This window comes from Centruroides vittatus, unplaced genomic scaffold (assembly GCF_030686945.1).
Source record: "Centruroides vittatus isolate TY-2023 unplaced genomic scaffold, ASM3068694v2 contig_971, whole genome shotgun sequence".
In the NCBI taxonomy this organism is placed as follows: Eukaryota; Metazoa; Arthropoda; class Arachnida; order Scorpiones; family Buthidae; genus Centruroides; species Centruroides vittatus.
In genome coordinates, this window is record NW_027122644.1 from 1,968,780 (window position 1) to 1,995,674 (window position 26,895).

At 28.4% G+C, this 26,895-nt stretch overlaps 1 protein-coding gene across 8 annotated transcripts in view; it reads right to left on the reverse strand.

Annotated features, from left to right (window-relative positions):
* Nucleotides 1-26,895, reverse strand: part of LOC136985541 (transcription factor RFX3-like) — a 78,777-nt gene that overhangs the window by 27,298 nt on the left and 24,584 nt on the right. For 5 of the 8 annotated variants that reach the window (XM_067282836.1, XM_067282838.1, XM_067282837.1 and 2 more), the window contains 6 exons: nucleotides 19,570-19,810; nucleotides 16,980-17,106; nucleotides 16,451-16,535; nucleotides 12,121-12,240; nucleotides 5,795-5,976; nucleotides 56-172 (listed from right to left, as the gene is read on the reverse strand). In XM_067282836.1, the coding sequence (XP_067138937.1) occupies nucleotides 56-172; nucleotides 5,795-5,976; nucleotides 12,121-12,240; nucleotides 16,451-16,535; nucleotides 16,980-17,106; nucleotides 19,570-19,810 (872 nt within the window). The remainder of the gene's footprint in view (nucleotides 1-55; nucleotides 173-5,794; nucleotides 5,977-12,120; nucleotides 12,241-16,450; nucleotides 16,536-16,979; nucleotides 17,107-19,569; nucleotides 19,811-26,895) is intronic. The other 3 variants (XM_067282841.1, XM_067282843.1, XM_067282842.1) reach the window with 3 other exon arrangements.

Genomic DNA, 26,895 nt, shown 5'->3' on the forward strand with positions numbered 1-26,895 from the left:
TAAAATATCAATACTGTACCATTTCAAAATTTTATAATAATAAAAATTTTTTTACCTTCTCATTGGACTTATAGACTTTTGTCTTAAGGCAACTGATCCTACTTCACTTAACTGATTTAAGTTTGAACTAGCTTTGATTCTAATGCCATAATAATGATATTTTGAATTTCCTCTGAAAATAAAAAAATAAATCTTATAAGATGACATAAAATAATCCAATTGTAATTATACCCAATTCTATTTTTACATAGATTTGTTTTATACAACATAGATTTATAGGTATGTATCCTAAAAATCTGCACAAATTTCAAGTATTTTCTGTTAATTTTGAATAATTGCATTGAACATGGACAACATAAATTCCTTCTAGAATGTTCCTGATTTCATTTATTAAAGAAGTTTACATGAATAACATTCCATTTTAAAAATAAAAGCATTAAATGAATTCAACCAAATAAATGCAATTAGTAGAATTTATACTGAAAACTAATGGAAGTGAATGCACTGAGTATCACTATCTCACCAAAAAAGTGCTAGATACAGGGTTCCTACACACCTGGAAAGTCAGGGATTTCCATCATTAGTGTTTTGAAAAAGTCACGGAATCCAGGAAATTTGTTAAAAGTTGTCAAAAAGTCAGGGAATTTGCTTCCTTGGCTGTCTTGTTGATTTTTTGCTGAGGATATGCTTGATTTAGTATAGCTGTCTACAGGCAGCAAGAAGTGGTGCAATACAACTTATGAAAAGGGGTGCAGAATACTTTCAGGACCTAAAATTTCTCCCAAGCTTACACAAATTTTTCCAAAAATTTATAAAGTACACAAAATGATAGATAGTTTAAATGGTATTATTTATCATTTTTCATTTTAATAATTTTGATTGCATAACAAAACAATTTCTGATTTTTTCCAGTATATTAATATTTTATAAAGTTCAGAAAATTTATTCAGAGATAAATTTAATATATACTTTTGTACATGGACTATATAGAATTTGTTAATGAATAATAAAAAAATAATTGATTTTTTTCTTTTTTCAAAGCAATGTAGATTTATGGTTATGGATTAATAACAGAGTTTTAATAATACATTTTATTTTTATTTTTAATAATTCTGCAATTATAAAAAATATATAACTTAATTAGAAAAATAACAAATTAAAATGTTTGAGAAGCAAAGCATATATGCATAGTAAGTCAAATACTGTTTTATTTTGTCATTGTGCCATACTGTAGGGGACATGACAATCAGGGAATTTGTACATAGTCAGTCAGGGAAAGTCATGGAAATTATAACAAAAATTTCAGTAAGAACCCTGTAGATATGGATCCTTCAAATGACATTCCGTGTTTTGGTAAAAAACCAAAGCTTCTGGTTTGACTGCCAATCAAACCAGAAGCTTTAAAAGGTGTTTACAGACTTCCATTGCCCCGTTACACTCTCCATCAAAAAATATGTGGCAACAAATGCATTCAGAAAAGGATAGTAACCATCCTAAAAAATCAAATCAATCAAATCAAAATTTTATTTGCATAATTTGGAAGGAATTCCAGTTACAAGGGGTGCATTAGTTTACAAAAGTTATAAGTATAATATAATATTTCTTCCAACATAAATAGGTCACTCACCAACAATAAATATATTTGTAATAAATATTAGATCAATTAGATAGCATAAAAAATAAATCAGAAGTAGAAAAAATAGAATTGTCCTTAGAGATTCTCTATGCCTTTGATGTATTTAATAAAAAATTGATATATTCTGATTATCATAATTGGTCCCATCCGAAATAATTTATGATAAAATTCCTGATAGTTTTACTAACAGCCAAAGTGGAAATACCAGCTTGTTCTCTAAACTTAGAACAACCCTTACATAAACATATTAAGTGATAAACAGATATTTGATCATTACACATCCTGCATTGTTTATTCTTGATATCCAAATATTTCCCTTCAATTATGATGTAGAAACTGTTTAGTCTAATCTGCATATAACATCTTTTTATCCCAAATGGTATATTAAAGTTAATATAGTTATCTGCAGGAGGGAAACTCACATTATTTATATACCAATGGATTCCTGTAACTTCATCTCATGATCAATTGAATTATTATACATATTTTCTACCAATAAGTAAACCATATTGTGCCATACTACCAAACTTCTGGAGGTTAATGGAACAGTTAAAACTAAAGTTCTAATTGTAGCTGATTGCGGTCCTGAACACCTCATCTGAATGTTAAACAACCTATCTACAGTCAAAAAACCATACTTTAAAATAAATAATAAATTTTAAACAGCTTTTAAATTAGAAAATAAAGTTCCAATCTGTTTCTGTACTGCAGAACAGTAAATATGACAATCCATAACTTGCCAATTTAAGCCTAAATTTGTTGTACCAATTATTTTGATAATTCTTTATATTCTCAGCTAAACTTTTTAGGACTGATAGTATGGTACTAATCTGTATATTCTCACTATTTTTCAGTCTCCTAAAGAATTTCATTGTCCTCATTACCAAATAGGGTTCTAATAGGATCCTATTAGTGTCATGGCGAATCGCATAACCCGGGACTGCCTTATCCAACCCGTAAATTTTCCTAATAAATAACAATTGAATTTTTTCAAAATAGGATAGCCAGTCCAGCCCCCATAATGGAAGAGCATAGCAAATCGAATTAAAAACCAATGTTGAGAAGAGTTGGAACTGCATTTGAATAGAATTGTTTTTCATCTTTACTAATAAACTAATTAAATTGTTTATTATTCTGTTAGCCTTAATTTTCACCCTTTGGACGTGTTTTCCAAATGTCAACATCAAGGTGATAGTAACTCCCAAGTATGATATTTCCTCAGCTATTTTCAACCTCTCGTTTAGCAGTAATAGTCATGATCTTGTCTTGCCAGTTTACCTCCCCTTCGAAAAATAATAATATGTGTCTTATTCAGGTTAATCCTCAACCCCATCTGCAAAAAGTATCTCTGAATTTGATTTAATTTTCTTTGGAAACTGATTTTGGTCAGAGAGATCAATACCACATCATCAGCATATTGTATTGAATATACTATCATATTATCTACAAGAATCCCATCCTCTTCTCTCTTAAATTGGCTATCAATGTCATGTATCATAAAGTTAAACAGATAGGATGATAGCAGATCACCTTGTAATAAACCAGCACATATATCAAACAGAGAATAAACATTTATGCCGTATTTCATTGTGACTGAGTACTGTCCGAACAATGATCCTATTACCCTTATAAATGTCAGATCAGCTCCATGTTCTTCCAATTTCTCACATAATTTCGCTATTGAAATAGAATCAAATGCTTTTTCTAGGTCTGAAAAGGCAGCATATACTTTGCATCTTTTTTTTTGCAAGGTGTATTTGTATAGTCAAAAGCAATATGAATATAGCCACTTCTGTCCCGCTCTTCTTTACAAAAGCAAATTGTGAATTTGAAACCAATGCATTTGCCTTAGTTCATTGTTCAAACCTACTCACAAGAACTGATGTGAATATCTTTCATCGTTGACAATATGGTGATAGGTCGGTAATTCCTTGGATCAGAACCATCCCCCCCATTAAATAACATACAAAAATAAGCAGAGTGCCACAAGTCTAGTAAAAGAACTTGATCATAAATGTAATTAAAATTTAGTGCTAAGGCTTCTATTGCCTTCATGGGTAATTGTTTCAGAAAACCAACTGGTATTAGGTCCAGACCAACTGCTTCAATTCTCTTAATTTTGTGATAATCTTAATTATTTCAAATGCTACTATTGGCTGACTCAACACCTCTTTATCTCGTTTAGCAGTTAAATTTTTTTCATCAAAGTAACCATCCTAAAAAATACTACTCTTGCCAGACATGGCCACCACCCCCCATTATGCTCATGAGACAGTTCCATTATGAAATTTGATACATCTCCCGTGAAGCCAATGTTCTAAACATTCCATAACTGAGACCAATTGTGAGAGACTGGAACAATGATAACAACTGGAGCATATGAATGAAGATGAAAAGTTTGCAGATCCAATTTTGCAACCATTTTCACAAAGGAGTTAGAGACAGAGTCAAGGCTAACAAGACCAAAGGTTACTATCCCTTTTGTCACTTCAAAACTTCTGGAGGTTAATGGAACAAGTTAAAACTAAAGTTCTAATTGTAGCTGATTGCAGTCCTGAACACCTCATCTGAATGTTAAACAACCTATCTATAGTCAAAAAACCATACTTTAAAATAAATAATAAATTTTAAACAGCTTTGAAATTAGAAAACAATTGTGTTCTTTCCAATGTCTTTCAATATGGAATTGTTTCCATATACAATTTGGTGTTAACAGTGACGTAGTGAGGGGGGTGCAAGGGGGTGTATTATGCACCGGGCACCACTCGCAGAGGGGCACTCAAATGGTCTCCAAGACAAACTATATGTGTTTCTGGAGGGGAAAGGGGGCGCCAATAAAGTGTTGGGCACCAGTTATGCCCCAGGTGCCAGTTAAGTTTGCTATGCCACAAAGCTAGAGGTACAGTAGAGAGTCGTTAATCGGAACCCCAGTAATCAGAATCGCCGGTAATCGAAACGATTTTCAGTCGGACTGTGTCGTGCTGAATCGAACATTTTTGATACTAGATTTACTTCTAAAGTATAATTTTCATGTTTTTATATTCTTCAATATATTTATTTTATTTGTACAAAATAAAGAAATAATTTTTAACAATACGATAGCCTCGATTTTTATTATAAAAATTTTCGTTAGGCTTAAAATCGACGAAAATTCAACACGAAGCGACACGCAACGGAGAAAAATTTGAACATCGGACAGGTTAATGTATTTTTTCGTACATAATCGGTAATCGGAACAAATCACTAATCTGAACAACCCCAGTCCCCAATTGATTCCGATTTTCGACTCTCTACTGTATCTTGGTATTTAACTGAGAAAGTTGAATAAAAAATAAAATTTGTACAAATGACAAATTTATTCAATTTTGCTGATAAGTAAGTTACAATTGTCCTTCTGATTTATTAACTAATATTGAAATATTTTGTTTAAACATGTCTTATTATATTAATTGGTTTATCATATTATTTTTTCTGGTTTTTAAGGTTGTGAGCCAATCTTTCATTTTCCCTATGAACAATATCTTTTTTTTTAAACACATTTAACAGAGTTTTTGGAACACACCCAATTCTGTTTGTACAAGGTAGAGGTATTTCTACATAAATCATGTTTTTATTTAATATTTTAATAGTTATTTTAAACTACAAATAGCATGATTGAAATCAACTTCATAAATTAAAAAAAAATTATTTTAAAATAAATACTGTTTTAAAGCATTTTAATTTAAGCATTCTAAAATTAAAATAAGAAATAAAGTCTCTTTTAGTATATAATGAAGGCATATTGAAGAGAGAGGGGAATATATGATCCTTCCCTATTTGCAGCTTGCTCAGAAAAGCAGATAGGTTGGCCAATTACAAGCTGAAGTCAACTCTGGAAATCCCCTTCCAGGTACTCATTGGATGGTAGACCTTCAGATTCACAAAAACCACAATAAACAGAAATCTGCTGCAACTGAAATTTAATTCTGGTTCATACACTTCCTGAAATATTTTTACTCTGTCTTTTATATAAAATTATGTAGGAATTAATTTACAAATACAAATTATATGTAGTTTTATCAGAAAAATAACATTATAATGACAGCTAACTAATATCTACATTGAAAATTATTTTTAAAAAATTTTAAGTAAAATAAATACAGAAATAATGTAAATTACCTTGTTCCAAGACGACGTGTTCTTAAACCAAGAAAAACAGACCGAATTAATTTCCCAAATGAAGCTGCATTAATAGGTTCCAGTTTATTTTCTGAACAATGTCTTAAATAATGATTATAAAGTGTACTTCTTGGTAAACTAACACCTTCCGCAGTTTCATAATTATCAATTAACCATTGTACCTATAAACAATTATAAATTACTTAAAAGAAATAAGAACAGAATACATTATAAAAAGTTATATTTAATGAAAACAATAATTATAATTAAATTTTTATTTTTCTTATTAATGCTAATTTCTCATTAAACAATAAAAATATTCCAATACATATTCCACAAACATTTTTAGCTTTAATAAATTTATGTGCCTGTTACAGTTGAACTTGGTTTATAAGTTTCTCAGTTGTACATATTTTCTTCCTATACTTCCACCATTTTAAAATACTTGTTATGTGTTTTTCATTTACACTATTTCACTCCAATATGTCACATTTTTTAGTATTCTACAGCACATTTTTCTCACTTATTAAATTTTTCCATTTCAAAGTGAATAATGCATAAGAAATTCACTTTTGCACTCATTTTTAATAATGTCCACACTTACAGTGAATTGCCAGCAAATGCAAAAAGCAGAATAAATAATGTGTAGCACAACACCATTTGTGATGAATTTTCCCATTTAGCAGATCACTTCTCGAGACCACATTGTTTAAAATGTTCACTTTCTGTGAACCAATTTTGCTAAGTGAATAAAAATCATTTCTCATTCATTTTCACTACTCACTGTCAGTGTGAGCTAACCCTTAGAATGACTTCATTCTTTCACAGAGTTTTGATGGAATGAGACAACTGATATCACATACTGTACTAGTATGTGACAAGTCCATGATAAAACATGAAACAAACAAAATTTGATGAATTTTTTTTAAAGTATGTGACTTAATTTCACACTGTTTTACTTTTCCTTTTATATGTTGTTCAAATGTATTATAGATGTAGCAGATTGAAAACTTTTTGTTAAAAATTACATGTACAAATTCAGTTGTGTAAATTTTTGCAATGCTGTACTTTTGTGATGATTATGTTCAATATGAAAGCAATTCAAAAGTTGTTTCACTTTTATGGTTTTTCTCACTTATATCATATTTTTCAGTTCCCTTGGCAAATGTATAAATGGGGTTTGACTTTAATATATAAATGTAAACAATTTCATTTAAATAAAACTAAATATTGGGTTGGTCAGAAAGAGTGTGTAGTTTATGCATTCTATTTTCTTGTTAAAAAAGCTGGCAAGGGCTCTTGCTTGTCATTCCTGGCATTCAAACAGAAGATTACAAGGACTAGAAAGTCAGAAAATTTTTCATAATTCCTTCTCAATCTAAAAGAATATGTAAATAGAAAATTTTCTGATAATTCTTGGTGTCTTTTAATTAAGAGAAACATTAAAAGACACTAAGACATATTATACGGAGTTAAAATCATGTGGCACTATATGTTATATGATTTTATTAAATAATCATTTTTATATTATTAATTGTTATAAAAAAGAAAAAGACTTAATTATGAGGATAGAGATGAGTTTTAAAAAAATTGTAAATGCCAATAATGAATAAAATTTTCATTGAGTATGACTCCACTTCAGATATGACCACCTTTTTTTCTATTTCCTTGACTTGTAACTACTAAAATATAACAACATCAATTCCATATACAGTGGAACCTCGATTAATGAGCATAATTCATTCCAGAGTCTTACTCATAATGTTAAACACTTGTTAAGCGAAACAATTTTTCCCATAGAAATTAATGTAAAATACGATAATGTGTTCTACACTGAAAAAATGCTCAAATGTTTTATGTATAACGTTTATTCAAAAAAAAAATTGTACAATACACACTGTTAAGGAGCGTGAATCATCATCATCATCATCATCATCATCTTTTCTTCTAACACAGAATGAACCATCCTGGAATAAGAATTCGATTTGCAGAAACAAAAAAAAAAAAAAATCACAGCTAATATGTTTGATAAACACTCCAAACAATATGCCAAATTCTTGGATTATGTAAAGGCTATAATTAAATATTATAAATTAATTAATTTGGCTAGAGGTAGGCAGTTATGTTTCCATCTCATATTAAATTTAATAATTATAAATAGTTAATTTTTAATTCAGACATTTCTAAAATTTAATTTGGAATCGGTCATTAAATTTAATAACCCAAGAATTTGGCATGTCGTTTGGCATGTTTATTATATAACGGGCTATGGCTGTTGAGTTTATAAGTAATATGTGTGAACACAAGTTTGGAAAAATATGTGATTACAAGCAACAGTAAGATGCTAGCAGAAAGAGTGCTAAACACAGACTGATGGAGCATGCCACATGCTCACAATTCAGGACTTCCCCTCTCCTCATCACTCATTATGTGAATATCGCTCGTTAAGTGAGGCAAATTTTTAAAATTTGTTTTGCTCGTTATGCAAAATACTCGTTGTGCGAGGTTCCACCATACATAAAAATTATCCTTCAAATTTCAAAATTTTTGGTTCATTCAGTCCTGAGATATTAATGCAAAATACCAACCTACACAGACAGAATTTTATAAGGGTTTTCTTTTTTTAATAGTTTTTGAGCTCCTTGAGTGTTAAAACATCAAGAAAAAGTTTGACTCTGTGGTGTTTTGCTTGTCTGATCAATATAATTTCCCTATGGTATGTCTGCAACAGCCAGGATAGTAAAACTGAATGAAACTTTTGGCCAACCAATCAAACAGTCTCAACTTCACATTACAACACAATTAATAATATTTAAGTTTTTAAAAAAGTGTTAATGTAATAAGGATGCCTAATGGACAAATATGGAAAAAGTTGTAAATAATATTGACTTTTTCATGGATAAGCCACTCTTTATATACACTACAATCTATATCCAAGTTATTAGATATGATTCCAGAATAAGAACCAATGGGAAAAAACAGCATCAGGAATAACATTATGCAAATCTCACTGTGCTATATAGTAGAGTAAACTGTATGCCATTTTGTTGGTCTCTTTAACCAATTTTCACAAATGCTTTAAAATTATTATTACTGGTATATATCACTGCATTTTTCTTTTATACTGTAGTTAAGAGTTTTTATCAGAAATCAGTTTTCATGTACTAGTTGCCCTTGTGCATAGGCCAAAGTCTATAACAAAGGTTTAGGGTAATATATATTTAGCTTAAATATATATTACTGTGAGCTTAAAAGTACATGTTGTAAAACTCATAAAATGTTTAAAAAGTGAATTTTATGACTGTCAAATGAAGATCGATTTACTTCTTTTATTTATAAAATAAAATGCAAATCATTAAATATTCTGAGATAAATGATATTTCTATATACAATTTTATTAGAAAAATAATATTTAATCAGAAAGATAAATAATTTAATTAAAAGTAAAGTCAACTCCGCATAAGTTGTCACCCGGATAACTCGACACCATCGATTAAGTAGTCAGTTTTCTGTGGTCCTGGCCGACTTACATAGGCATTTATGTTAAAAAACTCCGGTTTACTTGACACTGTTTAACTTGTCACCACTGGATAAGTCAACATACTTTTGCTGTCCCACACTCTGATAAGTCATCACCCCCTCCTGAAAAAATGAATTCACTCTGCACGTGTAGTGCGAACTCATTTTTTTTCAGGAGGAGAGTCAATTTATTTATTAATACATAATTAATATATATTTAATAATATAATAATAATAATAATAATAATAATAATAATAATATATATATATATATATATATATATATATATATATATATACATACATACATACATATTAATAAAAATGACTTCACATTTTATGTATTTTTATGTATAAACTAATAACAGATAAACAAAAAGAAAATATACAATCTACATCAACGTCACACCAGAATCCAATTTTGCATTTTCTCACACTAGAGGCATTAAAAATCCTTAGACGTTACTTGCCAACGATTGACAATTGCAAAGATGATGTTTTCAAGGCATTCGTGATCGTTGAAAAAGAAAGTCGAGACAGTTAAGTGCTCAAAACAAACAACACTATACAAATTTTTCAGTTTTTCATCTACAGACTAATTGTAAATGGAGGACACAATGTATTGTATGCCTATACTACTCTAAAACGCACTACTGTATTTTCCTAACTGTAGTTTTGTGGTTTTTTTTCAACTTTGCTTTAGTCGTCACATCAAATAACTTGACACGTTTTTACTTCTCCTTGGGGAGTCAACTTATGCGGAGTCGACTGTAATTACATATTACTAATTATAAATTAATGTTGATGATTTTATTCCAAAACTTGTATAACAAAAGGGCAGAATGATACTGGAAATGTTTCTTTTCAGATTTTTAAATTTTATAAAAGATTCAAAATTAAACATTAAATTTTTTTAAGAGTTAAACAAAGTTTGTTGAATTACAGATTAATTGAAATCCTTAAAACTTGAAAATAAGAATTACCAGCTTGATTAAAAATATTATAAAAAATAAAAAATTTTAGTAACAATAATATTAAAATTTATTACTGAAAGCTTAGAAAATAAAAGAAGATAATATCTTGTTAATAATTATTATTATTCAAGTTAAAATCGTTTTAATATTTGAGTGTTATTAAAAATTAGTGAATTCTTTTAAATAAATTATTATATTCATTTAAATATTAATGCAATTTTTATTACAAATCACTAGAGTTTAGTAATATTATTAATTAAATTAGCAATCAGTAACACAAAAAAACCTTTCACACTATGTTTCTAGCAATTAAATCACTAAGTACAAACGTTTTCGGCCATTTTGAATGGCCTTCTTCAGGTACAATAAGGTTGGTTGGAACGTCGGTTAGCAGATATTTATGTGACGTCAGTGTTTATGAAGGTTTCTTCTCACAAGTGATGTTACATAAATATCTGTTAACCGACATTCCAACAGACCTTACTGTACCTGAAGAAAGCCATTCAAAATGGCCGAAAATGTTTGTACTTAGTGATTTAATTGCTAGAAACAAAGTGTGAAAGGTTTTTTGTGTTACTGATTTAAGTAGTTCTAGCTTTGAGTGCAGAGAATATTAAATTAGCAATGAAATTGCAATTAATCAAATGATTTTACATTCAAAATTAATAAAGTTTATAATTGTGAGTGGTTGTATCTTAAAGTAAATAATGTTAAATTAATTGAATTGTGTGATTAAATTGTTATTAACTAGTTATTGGTTTGCAAGTACAGTTGAATACTGTTTATACATTTCTCAATTGTATATATTTAACAATTATACCTTACATATTTTCTGCACAGTACTTTATTATAAAATATTTCAGTTTATACTTTTTCATTTATATGATTTAGCACTTATATGTCATATTGCTCACTTATGCATTACTGACTTGGAAATGGCAATTTAATATGATTTTTAAAAAAACATTGAAAAAGTGAATTATGTATTCACTTCAGTGTAGTTCAAACTGACAGTAAATTGCCAGCAAATGAAAAAAGCAAAACAAATAATATATAACCTGACAATTTTCAACAAATTTTTGTGTTTAGTAGATTGCTCTGCCAGACCATGTTGAAAATTTTTGCTTTCCAAGTTCTGTAGTGTGAATCAATTTCACAAAGCAAATAATAATCATTCCTCATTCATTTTCACTATTCACTATCAATGTGAGTTAGCCATTAGAATGACTCTTCATTCTTTCATATGACTGGAGTTTTGGCAGAAGGAGACAACTGAGGTCATACATTGGTACAGAGTTTGACGACAACATTGAAAAAAGCAAGAAGCAAATCAAACTTGATCAATTTTTTAAAGTACATGACTTAATTTTATACTGTTTTACTTTTCCTTTTATATATTGTTCAAATTTATTATACATATAGTGAATTGACTTCTTTGTTAAGAATTACATGTACAAATTCAGTTGTACAGTGTTAATTTTTGCCATGCTATACTTTTGTGATGGCTATGTTTCTCTGAAAGAAATTCAATAGTAGTTTTACTTGTAAGTTTTTTCAATTATATGATGTTTTTCTCAGTTTCCTTGAAAAACATATAAACAGGGTTTAACTGTATAGTCTTTTTAACATAAAAATATCAATTAGCAATTAGAAAATGTTTTTCTTGTTATCAAATATTTTATTTTAATGTTAACCTTTTAATTACATTGCTTTTGCTAAGAAATATAATAGAATAGTTTTGAGAAGTGTAATTAGTGCTTTACAGATGTGATCAGAAAAATGAACAAACAACTTTATATTTACAGATATAGTGGTTAATAAAACTATACATACAGTGGTAGGAGATGCACATGCCCCAATATGATTATCTCCATTGGAAACATTTCCAGATATACAACCTTGGTTATTAATTACCGGAGTTTGTGTTTCAACTGTTGCTCCTTGTGTATCAATCTAAAAAACATTAAATATTTGAGACGATAATAGTTTATTCCTTAAAAATATACATTTTAAAATTACAATATAATAGAAATAAAATACATTTATTTAATTTTATATTGCTAAATAAATTAAATATTAAGAAAAGGATATTTCAGTAAGCAATTCAGAAAGTTAAAAATATGTCAAATTTAATAACTGAATACTTTTTATGAAATTTATGAATGCGAGGAATATACTTAAATATATTCATGGCCAAAATGTTTTCCACTATTTGGCACTTTGATCTGGCATATAATGGACCACATTCATGGGGGCTAGTGTAAAGGTTTGGGGATGTAATGGTATGAAATGACAAAGATAATGCAAGTATGAGACTCAATTACACAGATTTTAACAGGGACATAATGTTTATTGTCATCAAAGAATCAGGTACACATGATGTCACAGACAGAAAAATGTAAGTCTGGTTTTTCATTGTATCTAATGTTCCTGCTTTTTCAACACCTCAAGAAGTTATTTTGGAATGGATTTATATAGATCCTTGATCATAGTTTTGCTGATATTGGTAGCAGCATCAATGACTTCTTCATGGATATTGAACTGTTGATTTTAATACATTCTTATTGATCTGTTGATCTTCTGTATTTCTAAAAGATGCCAGATATTTCAATGATATTTAGATCTGGACTTCTTGTAGGCCAGTGCAAAACATTCACATTGTTGGTCTGGAAATACATGATCCATCTGGCAATCCTATTTGAGCACATATGAGTACAAGTTAACATGGGAAAAATCATCCTGATAAACTTGTTTTTCATCCATAAACTATTAATACTATATTAAAATTGGTAATCCTCAGAAAGATGACTCCAGGTAAACTCTTGATACTCATGCTTATGCCTTGGAGTAAGAAGCAATTCTATATTTTGCAACAGCTGAATCATTCTGTTGCATAACTCAGTAGATAGTATGGTGGAATGAATTTAGATCAAGAATTTCTGGAGGCAACAACTTGTAACAAGCTGATTTTGTCTGATCATTGATTTTGCTTTCCATAACAAACTTCCTTTATCCCAATTTTTCAGGACAGGTGGTTGTTTGAGTTTGTTTCCTGTTCTGCTGTTGCAGTTATGGATGTCATTGACATATCTTTCTAGAAAAGATGGTTATTTTCTACAATTTTCACAGACTAGAACACTTCTCATACAAGATCTTCACTTACAAGCAGACTTCTTCAGAATTCATTCTGTTGTACAGAATCTAAGCCATATTACTACCATGAAGAAAATATGTTAGGCAGAACTTGATAATACATCTCCATAATGTCACTTTTCCTACTGGTGGAAGAAATTTTGGACAATACTTTTTATAAAAATCTATGAGTATGGAAAAATTATTTATTTATAAATCTATGAATAGAGAATCTTTCATATGAAATGAGTATGAAAATTTCAAGTAATTTTCTGAAGTTCTTGACCAATCAGCTCATTAGCTGTATCTGAATCATTCCTGCTTTGATTATATAATTATGTCTTATAAACTCTCACTTCTAAATGTCCAATATTATGTCTAGGAATGTAATGGGAGCAATTGTCAAAAATTATTACTAAAAAGTTAAACCCACACCTGTATAAACTGAAGAGAAAGTTATAAAACAAACTGAGTTTTTCCCTTATACAGCTCATAAAAATTCAGTCATTATTGAGCAGTAATTTGTTTATTATACAGGTAACCCCCATATAACACGGGAGTTACGTTCCAAAAAATTGCCATGTTATGCGAATCCGTGTTATACAAAACAAAGAACTAGTGCGAAAAGGGGGGTTAGGTTCCAAAAATTAAAAAACATGCTATTCAATTACTCTTTAATCGTAATAGGCAAAACCTGTTACAATGGGAGTTATGTTTTACACAGAATCAACATTATCAATGCTTAATACAAATTTTCTGGCATAATTATACAAATTATAAATTGTACTTATTTTATTATCAGTTTTTCAGTGATACACATATTAAATCATAAGAGATCAAATTTTTGCCTTAGACCAGTAGCCTTTACACATTCACATAACAGATGAAATTTTGAAAACTCCATGTTGCATCTTGGACACAAATTGTTAGCGAACATATATCACTTATTATCTATCATTATAACATCACTGTTGAGTCAGAGTTGAATAAGAAAACTCTTCACATTAAACGACAAATTAGATAATATATAATTATTGATGTTAGGGAAGGTCAAAATAGAGTTATACCACTTCGATGAAATACGTAAGCGAATGTCTTCTATATCTCGATACAATAGATTAATCTAGTACATTTCAAGTTAGTTGGTTATACAGATCTTGACTGATTTCTCGACAATATATAAATGGTTCTATTGAGAAACCAAAACTATTTATTGCCTTAGTCACTCGGTCAATCCAATTCTTTTTTGAGACTTTTTGTACTGATTTTTGATATAACCAATATCAAAAATACCGGATGCACTGCTGATGTCATACATTGGTACAGAATTTGACGACAACATTGAAAAAAGCTGATTTGCACCGTATTTTATGCACTAAATTGTGCGCATTTCTTCATACCTATGGCTATTCCTTTCAAACGTCACACAAAATGGCAGGCATCACTTTCGGACACTTTTGGGTATACAGGTGACAATTTATCTTATCCGTGTGAACACAAGCCGTTTCGTACTAATTAACTAATGCTCTAAAACTTTCTAATTGGAAAGTTTGCTCTATCTGTTTTTGTTTTCGATTTGCACTGCCTATCTTCCAAATTTCGCCACTAGGGGCACTGCTGTCATTTGCATTAGGTCTGGCTTAATCACTTTACTATACCATTACCTCACTTGCATAGCTATAGCTCTCTCTGTTTGCAAGAATTTTCTGGTTAAAGGGACTTTTCCTATGCACCCTGTATAATACAGAGAAATATACAGGATGTCTATGCTAATAAAATTTTCTCACAATGTAACAATTGTAAAACTCGTAATAAAAATAAATCAATGTTATATATGATGAACAAATGATAAATTTTCATATTTTTAACATAAAAGATATGATTTGATATTTACAAAAAAAATTTTCTAATTAAAAAATCCTAATGTAATACTGTGAGAATCCAGAATTCAACGAAAAAAAATACATGTTGTCATCATATCTATTTGGATGACTATTGTCCTTTACTACCTCTCAATTTACATTTTATCGATGGCGAAAGCGATGCTTTCCCCTGGCTGTTCTCTTACCATTCTAATATCATAATTAACGGCCAAAGGAGGCAGTCATAGCCAGTTCCTCCCCAATGCAACAAGTTGCCACCCAGCTTTATAATGGAAGTTGCCACCAATTTTTCAATCAATATCATTAACTTTGTGCCTCCAAAACAGATATATGATTGACTCTGACCCAGAACATTATCCAGAACTCTTCTAACGTGCCAACCTCCTCGTTTATTCAACCTCTCCTGCATCAGGTCTACAAACAACAGATATTTATCTCCACGCAAATCACATGTGAACTCTCTCTTTCTCTCACAAAAAGCAACTGTATCTATACCTAGGTTAGTTCATTATATTATAACCTGTTAATGAAAATGTACACTATGTATTCTCCTTTACAAATAAATGGTTATTAGTTGTTAACTTGGCCTCCAAGTGATTCACTTCCAACATGCCGTCTCTCAGACCTTTATTCCAAATCTGAGTGCCTGTGCATGCAACCATTCACATGACCTCACAACAACAACCTTGACATTAAACAAAAACAGCCCTAGTGGCTATGCAGTGTCTTCTATCCTGACATAGTCATTGCCAAAGTGATGTCGACCCTTTGGTCAAGTGGTGCTGAAGCACAGGGGGCGCTTTGTGCATTGTCACAATACTTATTGATGTCAAAAGCAAAATTATTGCACATAACAAAGGACACAAACAGTGAAAAAATAAAAAAAATATCTATTAGAGGACTGAGATGATTATTGTAGAAAATATACCTCAAAATGGAAATTGACCATTTAGTAAACCTGATTTCTTGTAACTTATTGATAACTACAAGTTATGAGGTTTATGATATGATTAAATCATTACCATGATTATGATTCATATACAACTACAGATAATAATAAGAAATTTTTAAAAAATTCAAAATTAGCAAATGAAAAACAAAAGAATACAAATTTCACTATGATCAATATTAATAATACAAAAAATTACCTGGGAATAGGTAAAAGAATTTCCATTTGTACTATAATATGGTGTAGAAGTGGAACCAATAATTGTATAGGATGGATAATTTGTCCTGAGAATAATTATTTAAAATCATTTCTGTATTATTCTATATATAAAATAAAAACTTTTTGAATAAATTTTATTATATTTTAATGATATCAAATTAAATGATTAACAAGACAAAGCTGAATTAATTTTTAAATGCATAAAATAAGATTGCAAAATGTTAAGTTTTATTAAAGATTATACAGTGATTCTTGTGCAAAGTTATTAGTAATTCCTTAACTATTCAATATATCAAAAAGTTAACAATTTCAAATTTTAAAAAAAATCATATCTGAGCATGAGGAATATTAAAAATAAATCATTGCTAAATAAAATGTCCTAAATTTTGGAATATACAAAACAGTTGTTTAAAATGTATACATAAATGTATACATAGTTTTAATTCCCCAAAAATAACTGACAGAATCACTATATTTAAGAATAAAGTTGTTTTAGCAGAAAAATTTACATTTGAGAATTGTTAGTGGTATATAGTGAAGATTCATTAACTCCATCCACGTACTGGACATATGCAGAATGAACATTTTCATTTGACTGGAAAGATACAATTCCTTCTTCTTGATTACCATCTGGAACTAAAATTTAAAATTTACAATTAATATTTTACTACAAAATTTTAATATGAAAATAAAAGATATAATCTAGAAATATCCAAAATACTATTAAATAAACTTATTTATCCATCAGCATCATTCTCTTATCTGCTAATGAAACTTAATTTAAATCAAATAAAATGCAATTTAATTTATCCATAAAGATTTTTTCTTTATCATGAATCTGTTCTAAAAATAGTAAATTATTAAATTTCAATAATCAAAAAAGTGACAAAAGATTATCATGTCATATAACATTAGTTTCTTATATTTATCGGCTTCTGATTGTACAATAATGTTGTATATTTAATGAAAATAAATATTAGAGTGATTCAAATTACTTACATTTTTAATAATTTTGAAAATGATTAAAAAAATCTGCATAGCATCAATACTTCACATAATGTACCATTTCTGTAATATTTAAAAATTTTTTCCAATATTTGAAGTTTGCAGATATTGAAAGAAAAAATTTTGGTTGGACAAATCTATATATTATTTTCTCTATCATTTTGTTGTCTTCAAAATCATTGTTCATATAAGATATATAAAACAAAAATATACAGTATATTTCACACTATAATGAATTGAGATATTTAATTAAGTCATTTTGACGAAAGGAAATTATATAAGGACAGTAACAATGGGGATATACTCTGAGAAATGCATCATTAAGCAAACACTATAGTGTGTACTCAGACCTATATGGTAAAATCTACTATTCATACAGACTATATGTAACATAATGGCAAGTACAGTAGAGACTCGTTAATCGGAACCCCGGTAATCGGAATGATTTTCAGTCAGACTGTGTCATGCTGAATCGAACGTTTTTGATACTAAATTTACTTCTAAAGTATAATTTTCATGTTTTTATATTCTTCAATATATTTATTTTGTTTGTACAAAATGCAGAAATAATTTTTAACGATACGATAGCCTCGATTATTATTATAAAAATTTTCGTTAGGCTTAAAATCGACGAAAATTCAACACGAAGTGACACGCAATGGAGAAAAATTTGAACATCGGACAGGTTAATGTATTTTTTCGTACATAATCGGTAATCCGAACAAATTACTAATCTGAACAACCCCAGTCCCCAATTGATTCCGATTTTCGGTTCGCTACTATATTTATGTAGACAAACATTTAAACATAGAAAAGGTACATTAAAGGTATATTTCATGTTTAAAACTGATTTAATTCATTATAAAATTTCATTCGTAGTGCATTTATAGTGACATGATAAATTATAATGTTTGTTGTTCAGAAATTTTCTGAAAATACTTCATTTCATAAAATTTTTGGACAGATGTTATGTACTTTCACATGACTGCTAAGCTGTAGGTTTGTTTATGTATTAATACATTACATGCAGCCACTACTATAACTGCATGCATTATGGCATTTACAAATTTTTCAGCTCTGTTATATATAGACCTTCATTATATATATAGTGTGTCATTAAGTAACACATGTATTGAAATTTTTAATACTGTATTTCTGAGAAGTAAGAGCATGCTCTAATATAGGGGTCACAAACTGGCAGCCCACAAGCTGGATATGGCCCATTAAGACTTCAAATATGGCCTGCAGTCTTAATTTCTTTTCTAAAACTTAATGTTTCTAATATCTTGTAGGGATTAAAAAAGAAAAAAATTTCGTCATTACATAATGTCTATTTACATAAGTTATAAAGCGCTGGGAACAAAACACCTTTGTTAGAACCTTGTTTTAAAATTACAGTATGTTTTGATTTATGGAAAAATATTAAATATGACTCATGTCTGATGTGCATCTATTTGAGTGACCCTTTGCAATGTTTGAATTTGAGACCCCTGTTCTAAATATGTGAAAATTGCTTGTTTTCACGTTTTTGAAATATGTTTTGCTTCACTTACAAGGGCACTGCACTGCTGTGTCAATGTAAATTAAATATATATGTGCTGATACATTAACTATTCACTGACAACAATAAAAAAAATGCTGCCAATACTATAAAAGATTTTTAAAAATAGTGAGTTTTTAAGTACTTTGTGTAATATAGTGCCAATTTGGCTCCATCTATAAGATCATGCTGTTACAGTAATTATTCAATTACTTTTTGTTTTTAATCATTAACTGTCTTTATTGTTTAATCTAATCTCAAAAATGTATTTTAGAACTGTCTGTTAGCGTTAGTAGTTTTTACAAAAAAAAAAATTTCTTTTATTTTTAATCTAATGTAATTAATACTCAGTTTTTAAAGAATGATTTAATTGATAAATTATTAGAAATTACTTTTAGTATCAAATTGCTTATTGTAATTGAATTTTGAAAATCAATTTTAAAAACTGTTTGTGACAATAAATTAATAATTACCATATAAAAATATTATATTCAAAATATTAGATTATATATGGATAGACAAATTAATAGATAAATTATAATTAAAGAAACTACCTGTGACAGTTATGAATTGAGAAGTTTTATTATCAGTAACATTTGAATCCAGAAGACCTTCTGTATGTTGTTGAGATATTTCCGAACAAGAAGTCTCATGAATAGGAATTGATATTTGATTTACAGAATGTGATCTTGAATCGGAAACTTGAACAGATTGTGACTGCGAGTTTCCAGATGTTATAATTTTTCCAGCCTGATCTGAAGACTGATTAGATGCTTGAGTTTGCATGTGAAGAAACTATGAAAAGTAAATAAATTGCTATTTAACATTTTATAATGAAATAACTCTTTTATTCTATTATCATATTTTTTAAAAGTTTTAAATAAAAAAATATATTCAAATCTGCTTATTTAAAGAGATACAAAAGGAGAATTTGTTTAAATAATTTCAAATGTTTACATTGGTTTAAATAAGAATATCTAAAAATAGAATGACAGATTGTAACATAATATACAGTACATTAATGAATGCAAACAATGAAAATAGCTTAATATATAAATGCAGAAGTTATAACATGTCATCCAGATGATAAAAATTTAGTTATCACTAGACTATTTGTAATGTTTTCAGTTCTTAAATACTAAATGATATCTCCAAAAACTTTTATACATATTTGGCTTTTTCAGAAAGTTATTAGTATAAACTCTTTCTTTTTATAAATACATAAAAAAATATTACCAATAATATTTCTGTTTGATTGTATAACACTATAATCAAATACCAGTATTTTGAAGTTAAGTATAAACAAAAGCAAAACTGTAGTTATTCTTTTAAAATAAAAAAATAAAATATGATTAACAGTCAATTATTGAATTTCCTTTAGTAGCAATACAGTTATGAATTATTTAAAAAAAAAAAATACAGCAATCTAGTTAAAATATCTTTAGTAGTATGCATGTTTGAATTATTATATGCCTTTAATTTCAATAGTGACAATGAAACTTATTATCAATATAATCAAATCTAACAATCAGTAATAAATATAATTATGTTATTTATCTACTTTTTTTTGATGAGTATGTTTATATAAATATTTATTTTAAAAATTCAAAGAAAAAAATTATTCCTGAAAAAACTTTAATGATGTAACTGGAAATTAAAGTTGCTCTCATTTATGATTCATTATATCAGGCCTACTATATTCTACATTACCGTGAAAATTTATAATCAAGTTTAGTATATGTATTACAAAAACTTTCACTTTTATTTACTAACGAAAAGGGTTTGTTGTGAGTTTTTCAAAACTCTCATTACCTGACTGAATTTATATTTGATGTAGATTAGAAATTATATCCATAAACAAATTTTAAAATTTTCACATACAGTAGTTTTTACATACATAATTTTCACATTTTGGGAATTGCCTGAATTGATAATTATAACTAATTGATAACATTAGAGTAAGATCACATAAGAGTATATACTTTTGTGATTTTGCTTCACTTTACTATAAGGATAAATTCTGATTTGATACTACCAACTGACTCTTTGAAATGTTCTTAATAAAATAATGTATGGTGAAATCAGAAAGAAATGTTTTGAAAAGACTGGGAGATGAAAAGGAAACACTTGCAAAGTGCACACTCTTAGAAATAGGGTAGATAAGATTATGCAATATGAGGTCTAAGAGTATGCAACCCTTTATAAATGATTCCTCTGTTGTAACTGTACTTGTTACATTACATTAATTCATGTAATGTAAAATTTTTAAAAATAATTTTTAATAAAATAAAATTATTCTATTGGTTTTTATAATGCTGTTATATGTTGATAAAAAAATAGTTTTTGGATAAATTATTTTTACTTCTTTTATATTACACAAAAAAAAAACACATGCTTGACAGCAATCTGATGCTGTCAAATTATCTAATCATTAGATCAAAAAAATCTGAGAGAGTCATGTAGCAAATCATTATCCTGATGAAATAATTTGATTGGTATTTTATAAAACATGATTTTTTGGTGTAGACAAGTGCTGGTTTAGATAGGGGGGATAAGTTAATAAATAATTACTAAAATTATGGGTTTTATTGATTTCAATTAAGGTAAATATTTTAAATTAAAAGAAAATTCTTTACAAAAACTGGTATAGAAACAAATAGTAATTAAATAGCTTAAAATTCTAATTTCTAGAATTATCTAGTATAAAGACAAACATGTTTAAGGTTGAAATAGTCTTAAGCACACTTTTCATGAAGAACAAATTTCTAAACAATTCAATTGTATAATTTATAATGAGGTTTGTTAAGATTTGAGATAATTGTTCCTTTTCTCCTTCAGCATTCCTTTTTCAAATTTTCTTTTATGAAAAATTGTTTCTGCTACTTTTTCTGTTGAAATCTTCCATTTTTATAGCTGAAGAAATTAAATAAACATAGGCATCATTGAAAAAAATGTTAAGAGTATGCATCATCAGGACCTCTAATGAGTAAGAGTATGTGTGTACTCTTGAAAATCTAATTCCTACATATTCTTGAATTTATCTGTCTTCATTCAGAAAAAAAATTATTAGTTGGCAGCACACTCCACACATGCTCCAGCAAATTTTCTAAAACCTAAGTAACAAAACAAGCTAACTTTCTAACAACAAAAATAACACTTTCATTTTAGAGATCTGAGAACTCATTATTTCAGTGTAAAATATTTTGGAAAAAGGTTGAAAATTTCACTTAGCTATTAAAATCACAAGCTTCAGATTTAAAGATTCAAAATTTATAGAAACTCTACATTCCTCCATAAGCTTTATATAGCACCAATTGAACAATTAATCAGTATTGCCAGTATTGAAAAAATTAAAATTTGTACTCTTAGATGCTGCATACTCTTATGTGACCTTATTCTATGTGAACTAAGTAAATAAAGCTAAAATTAATGGAAATTCTGCTGTTATTGGCTGACATTAAAAGAATTTGCTAAATCAAAACCCGTGTAACTTGAAAATATATTTATTATTATTATTATTATTAATTCATCCATTGCTGTTTGCCTGCTGTTTTTGCAGAATTGTCTTTGACAGTTAACGTATAATTGAATTGAATAACTGAAGTAACTAATGCCAACAATTTAAACCACTACAATGAGCAAATAACAACTAAAATGAATAATATTAATGCTTAAAGCACTGTTTAAGATTGATAAAAGTTCATGTTATCAGCCATGTGTTAAGGCTGACAGCATGAAAGACAGTTTAAAAGTGTCTATTTACTAGAAAATGATAACTATAACAAACTTTAATTACAATGAGCAAAGTTTTATAAGCACATATTAACTTAAATATTTTGGGACATGCTAATTCTGATAACATTAAATGACTGATGATAATATCTGATCACAATAAGCAGTTTTTATTGTATTTCCATGATTTTTGTAAATCCAATATATTTCCTAATCAAACTTCCTATTAAATAATGATAAGAATGGCATTATAATTTAAATTTTGTAATTCCATTATGATGTAATCATTAACTTAACTGTTACTATTCTCCACCAAGCAAATGACAAAATTATGAGAAATTGTTTTCCTGTTGAAAAAAAATTTATGTGATTTGGTAAATTAATAAATTAGAAATCATCATAATGTTGTAAATATTATATTTAGTTTGTATTTATTGTCATATTCAAAATATTTCAGTTTTCAAATGCTAATATTTATAATAATATATATAATATTTACAAAAATTTTTGGAACTCAAAATACAAGAACCAACATTTGATTAAATTAACTTATTATATATTACATATAGCAAACTCAAAATGATGTTACTTTTGTATATCTAAATTTGATAGAAGTTACCTAAAAATACTTTATAATTATACATAATTGCAAAACTATATCTTATTTATTGAAATAAAATCATAAAATTTTGAAATTTTTTTATATTAAATATATTTTAACAATTACATAGAGCAGTAATTATTGTAATTTGTCAAGCCATAAATCAAATAGCAAATCAAGGTCGAGTCTCTCATATCTTTTGTCAGAATAAGATTAGATAAAACTGTTATTAATGCATTCTGTAACTTTTTTATTTGTTTATCTATTATAATAGCTAACTTTAAATAACTTTCAGATAATATACATGTCATAAATATATTTATTACCTTTGCATATTTTGCTTTAAACTTTTTCTATAATTATTGTTTTGAAAATTTTACTTGAATTTAGAAATTTCAATAAGTTCAAAATTAAATTAATTCCAAAAAAATAAAAAATATGTAAATGTAATTGTCCTACATTTTTTTGTGGTGAGTAACAGAAAAAATATCAATATTAAAAAAGTCATATAATATAAATAGGAGAGAGAAATTGTGTGTTAAATATAAGATTAAAAGAATATACAGGGTGGGCCAGCGAAAACGAAACGGCAGAGTGTTCGTGTTCGTCCAAGAAAAGCGCTCGGACAGGTCGATTTTACTCTCGAGGGGACATCTTTTGCAATAAAGTTTTTGCGATTTTGAATACAACAGACAACAAAAAATTTTAAAAACTCATTTATTTTGTATTAACTAAAAAAGCATTTATTTCAAAAAAAATGATTGTTTAGTTAATATTCAGAATCACAAAAACTTTATTGCAAAAGATGTCCCCTCGAGAGTAAAATTGACCTGTCCGAGCGCTTTGCTTGGACGAACACAAACACTCTGCCATTTCGTTTTCGCTGGCCCACCCTGTATAACAGTAATAAAACAATACATTAAGAATTTGGTTAAACATTATATTGTAATCAATATTAAGAAAAAACAGATATTTTATTATAAAAAGAAACAAGTAAAACTAAAAAACAGAAATCAAAATAACAGTTGTAATTTGAATAATATAAACAAAAATGTATTGGACAATTCCTACATGTACAGTACATAATACACTTATAATTTTTATCATTCTAGTCATTAGTTTCATTTCTTTAAATAAAATTATATATTATACCAAATAAAACATAGAAATAAACAAGAATATATTTAACTTACATAATGAGCATATCAAAATAATGAATTACAAATTGTTAAAATTAAAAATAAAAAAAAAATTGGAATAATAAATAATTATTCAATTAGTTAAATAAAGTGTCTTCAAATAGAGCTGGATAAAATAAAATAATAGAAAAAGTATTTCAAATATCTAATACAAATACCAAATAGATGTTTATATTTGAAATACTTTTTCCCAAATACCAAATACGCAATGTAAATTGGAATATTTGAAAATACTAGGTTAAATGTGTAATGTTTTTGAAAATACTTTAAAAATTGTTCGAAATACATAAAAATATTTATGATAAAAAGTACAGGAACCAGCAGAATAATCTACTTTAAAAAAAAAAAAAAAAACACATAAGGCATCATAGATACTATTTAAACTTTTATTTTACAATCAGAAAGAGTAATATTTACCATTTTGTATCTTTAACCAAGCACTCTTATCACTATGCTGAACCACTAGTAGCAGGTGGAAGTTATATCATTGAGTAGCACTACCATACCACTTCAGTCATTATCATGGCTTGAAATGGAAGCATTATGCATTTGTTATTGAAACCTTTTTCAAAATAATATCTCTGTCATTGCAACAGTGATTATTTCATAAAATGCATATAATAATAATAATAATATGCATGACAGGCTACATCAAAATGAGTGTGTTCCTGACAGGAAAATCATACTATTACAGGTTAGAAATTTCAAAGCCACATGTTCAGCTTTATAAAACAAACTGACTATCTTGCAGCATCTGAACATCACAGAATATTGAAGCAGTGAGATAAGCCATTGCCAATTCTCCTGAACATTCAGCCACTAAGCATGCTCTCACTATGCGAATGTTTGATTATAGTGTGAAGAGAATTTTACAACAAGACCATAACTTCCATCAGTACAAAAAGATAATTGTGCAAGAACTCACTGAATGTGATTGACCCAACTGCCAAGCATCTTGCAGGGCCATCTTTGAAAATGTTCCAGCAGAACTGCTGTTCTCTCAAGTGATGAAGCTTGCATTCATTTGTTGGATTGTGTCAATAAGCAAAAGTTTCATTATTGAGTAGAAAACAATACACTTAAGCTTCACAGTCAACTATCTCTACTGCAACTTCTAATTCATCAACTATCAGTGCTTTGGAACCTGTAGAATCTGGATATATTAACATTGTTCCTAAATTTCTCAAATGCTTTCCCTGTCTTGGTATTCCAATTAATATCCATTTGTCATTTTTTGGCTCATTTAAAGTATTTGCACAGAGGAGCTTGCATGCCTGCTATATGGAGTAAGAAACAATGATACAAATTAATCATACTTAAAAATCTTTACAACTCACACATGATTCTCTGTGTGGAAATTTGGTGTATTGCCATAACTTTCTCTTAGTCACAGTGATTTGTACTTCAGACTCCTTAAAAGCATGCAAGGAAAAGCCTCAAAATGTTCTAGATGTTCAGCTACATCAGCCAAGACACTAACACATTATCAAAATATACAGAAGTCTACTCCACAGAGGATTCCAGGTATGAACTATTAAAATATCTATGTAGTGTTGCATAGACAGTCTTCAGAATGTCTACAGGGTTCACTGGAATTTGATGGTACATTCTCACTAGATTGAGCATTGAGAATATCATCTTGTTGAACAAATGTATGAAGTTCTGTATGTATGGTATCAGATAACAGTCAGGTATTGTTACCACATTGAGTTGCCTAAAATTTCTGTGTTACCTTCAGTCCCTGTTATTTCTTCAGACTGGATGTAAAAGATCCACAGGTTATAGCATGTTCTACATATCTCATAAGCTAGCATGTCTTTTTGCTGCCCTCTCTTTGCCTAGAAAGATTCTGTGAGGTTTCTCTGCTACTGAAGGACTCTGTAATGGAGAACAATGGCTGTATTCAGCAGATCCAACAGTTCTAATTGAAGGAATATAGTAGCAATAACTGACATGAATCTGCAGAATGATGAATTACAAGTTGATGTGAGTAATAGTATTAGTGGACAGTAGATTCTGCTCATTTCCAGAAATCTTAAAAATGAATTTAATTTATTTTGTCAAATTTTATTTTGCATATATCTGTTTTTGAGTGGGTTAATACTGTAATGCATGCTTTCATAGGCATAAATAATACATATTTAACTTGCTATGTGGGCACAGCCATCTTTGAACAGTTATAAGTACCCAAAGGTATCATAAATGAATTCCGGGACTAACTGTTGTCAAAACATTTGGCATGTTCAGAAGTACTGCTACTGCAGAGGTTGTTCAGAAGAAAAATACCAATTGTTCTGGAACAGTGGAGTCTGCTGAATGCAGCCATTGTATTTGGTGGTTCTATTGAT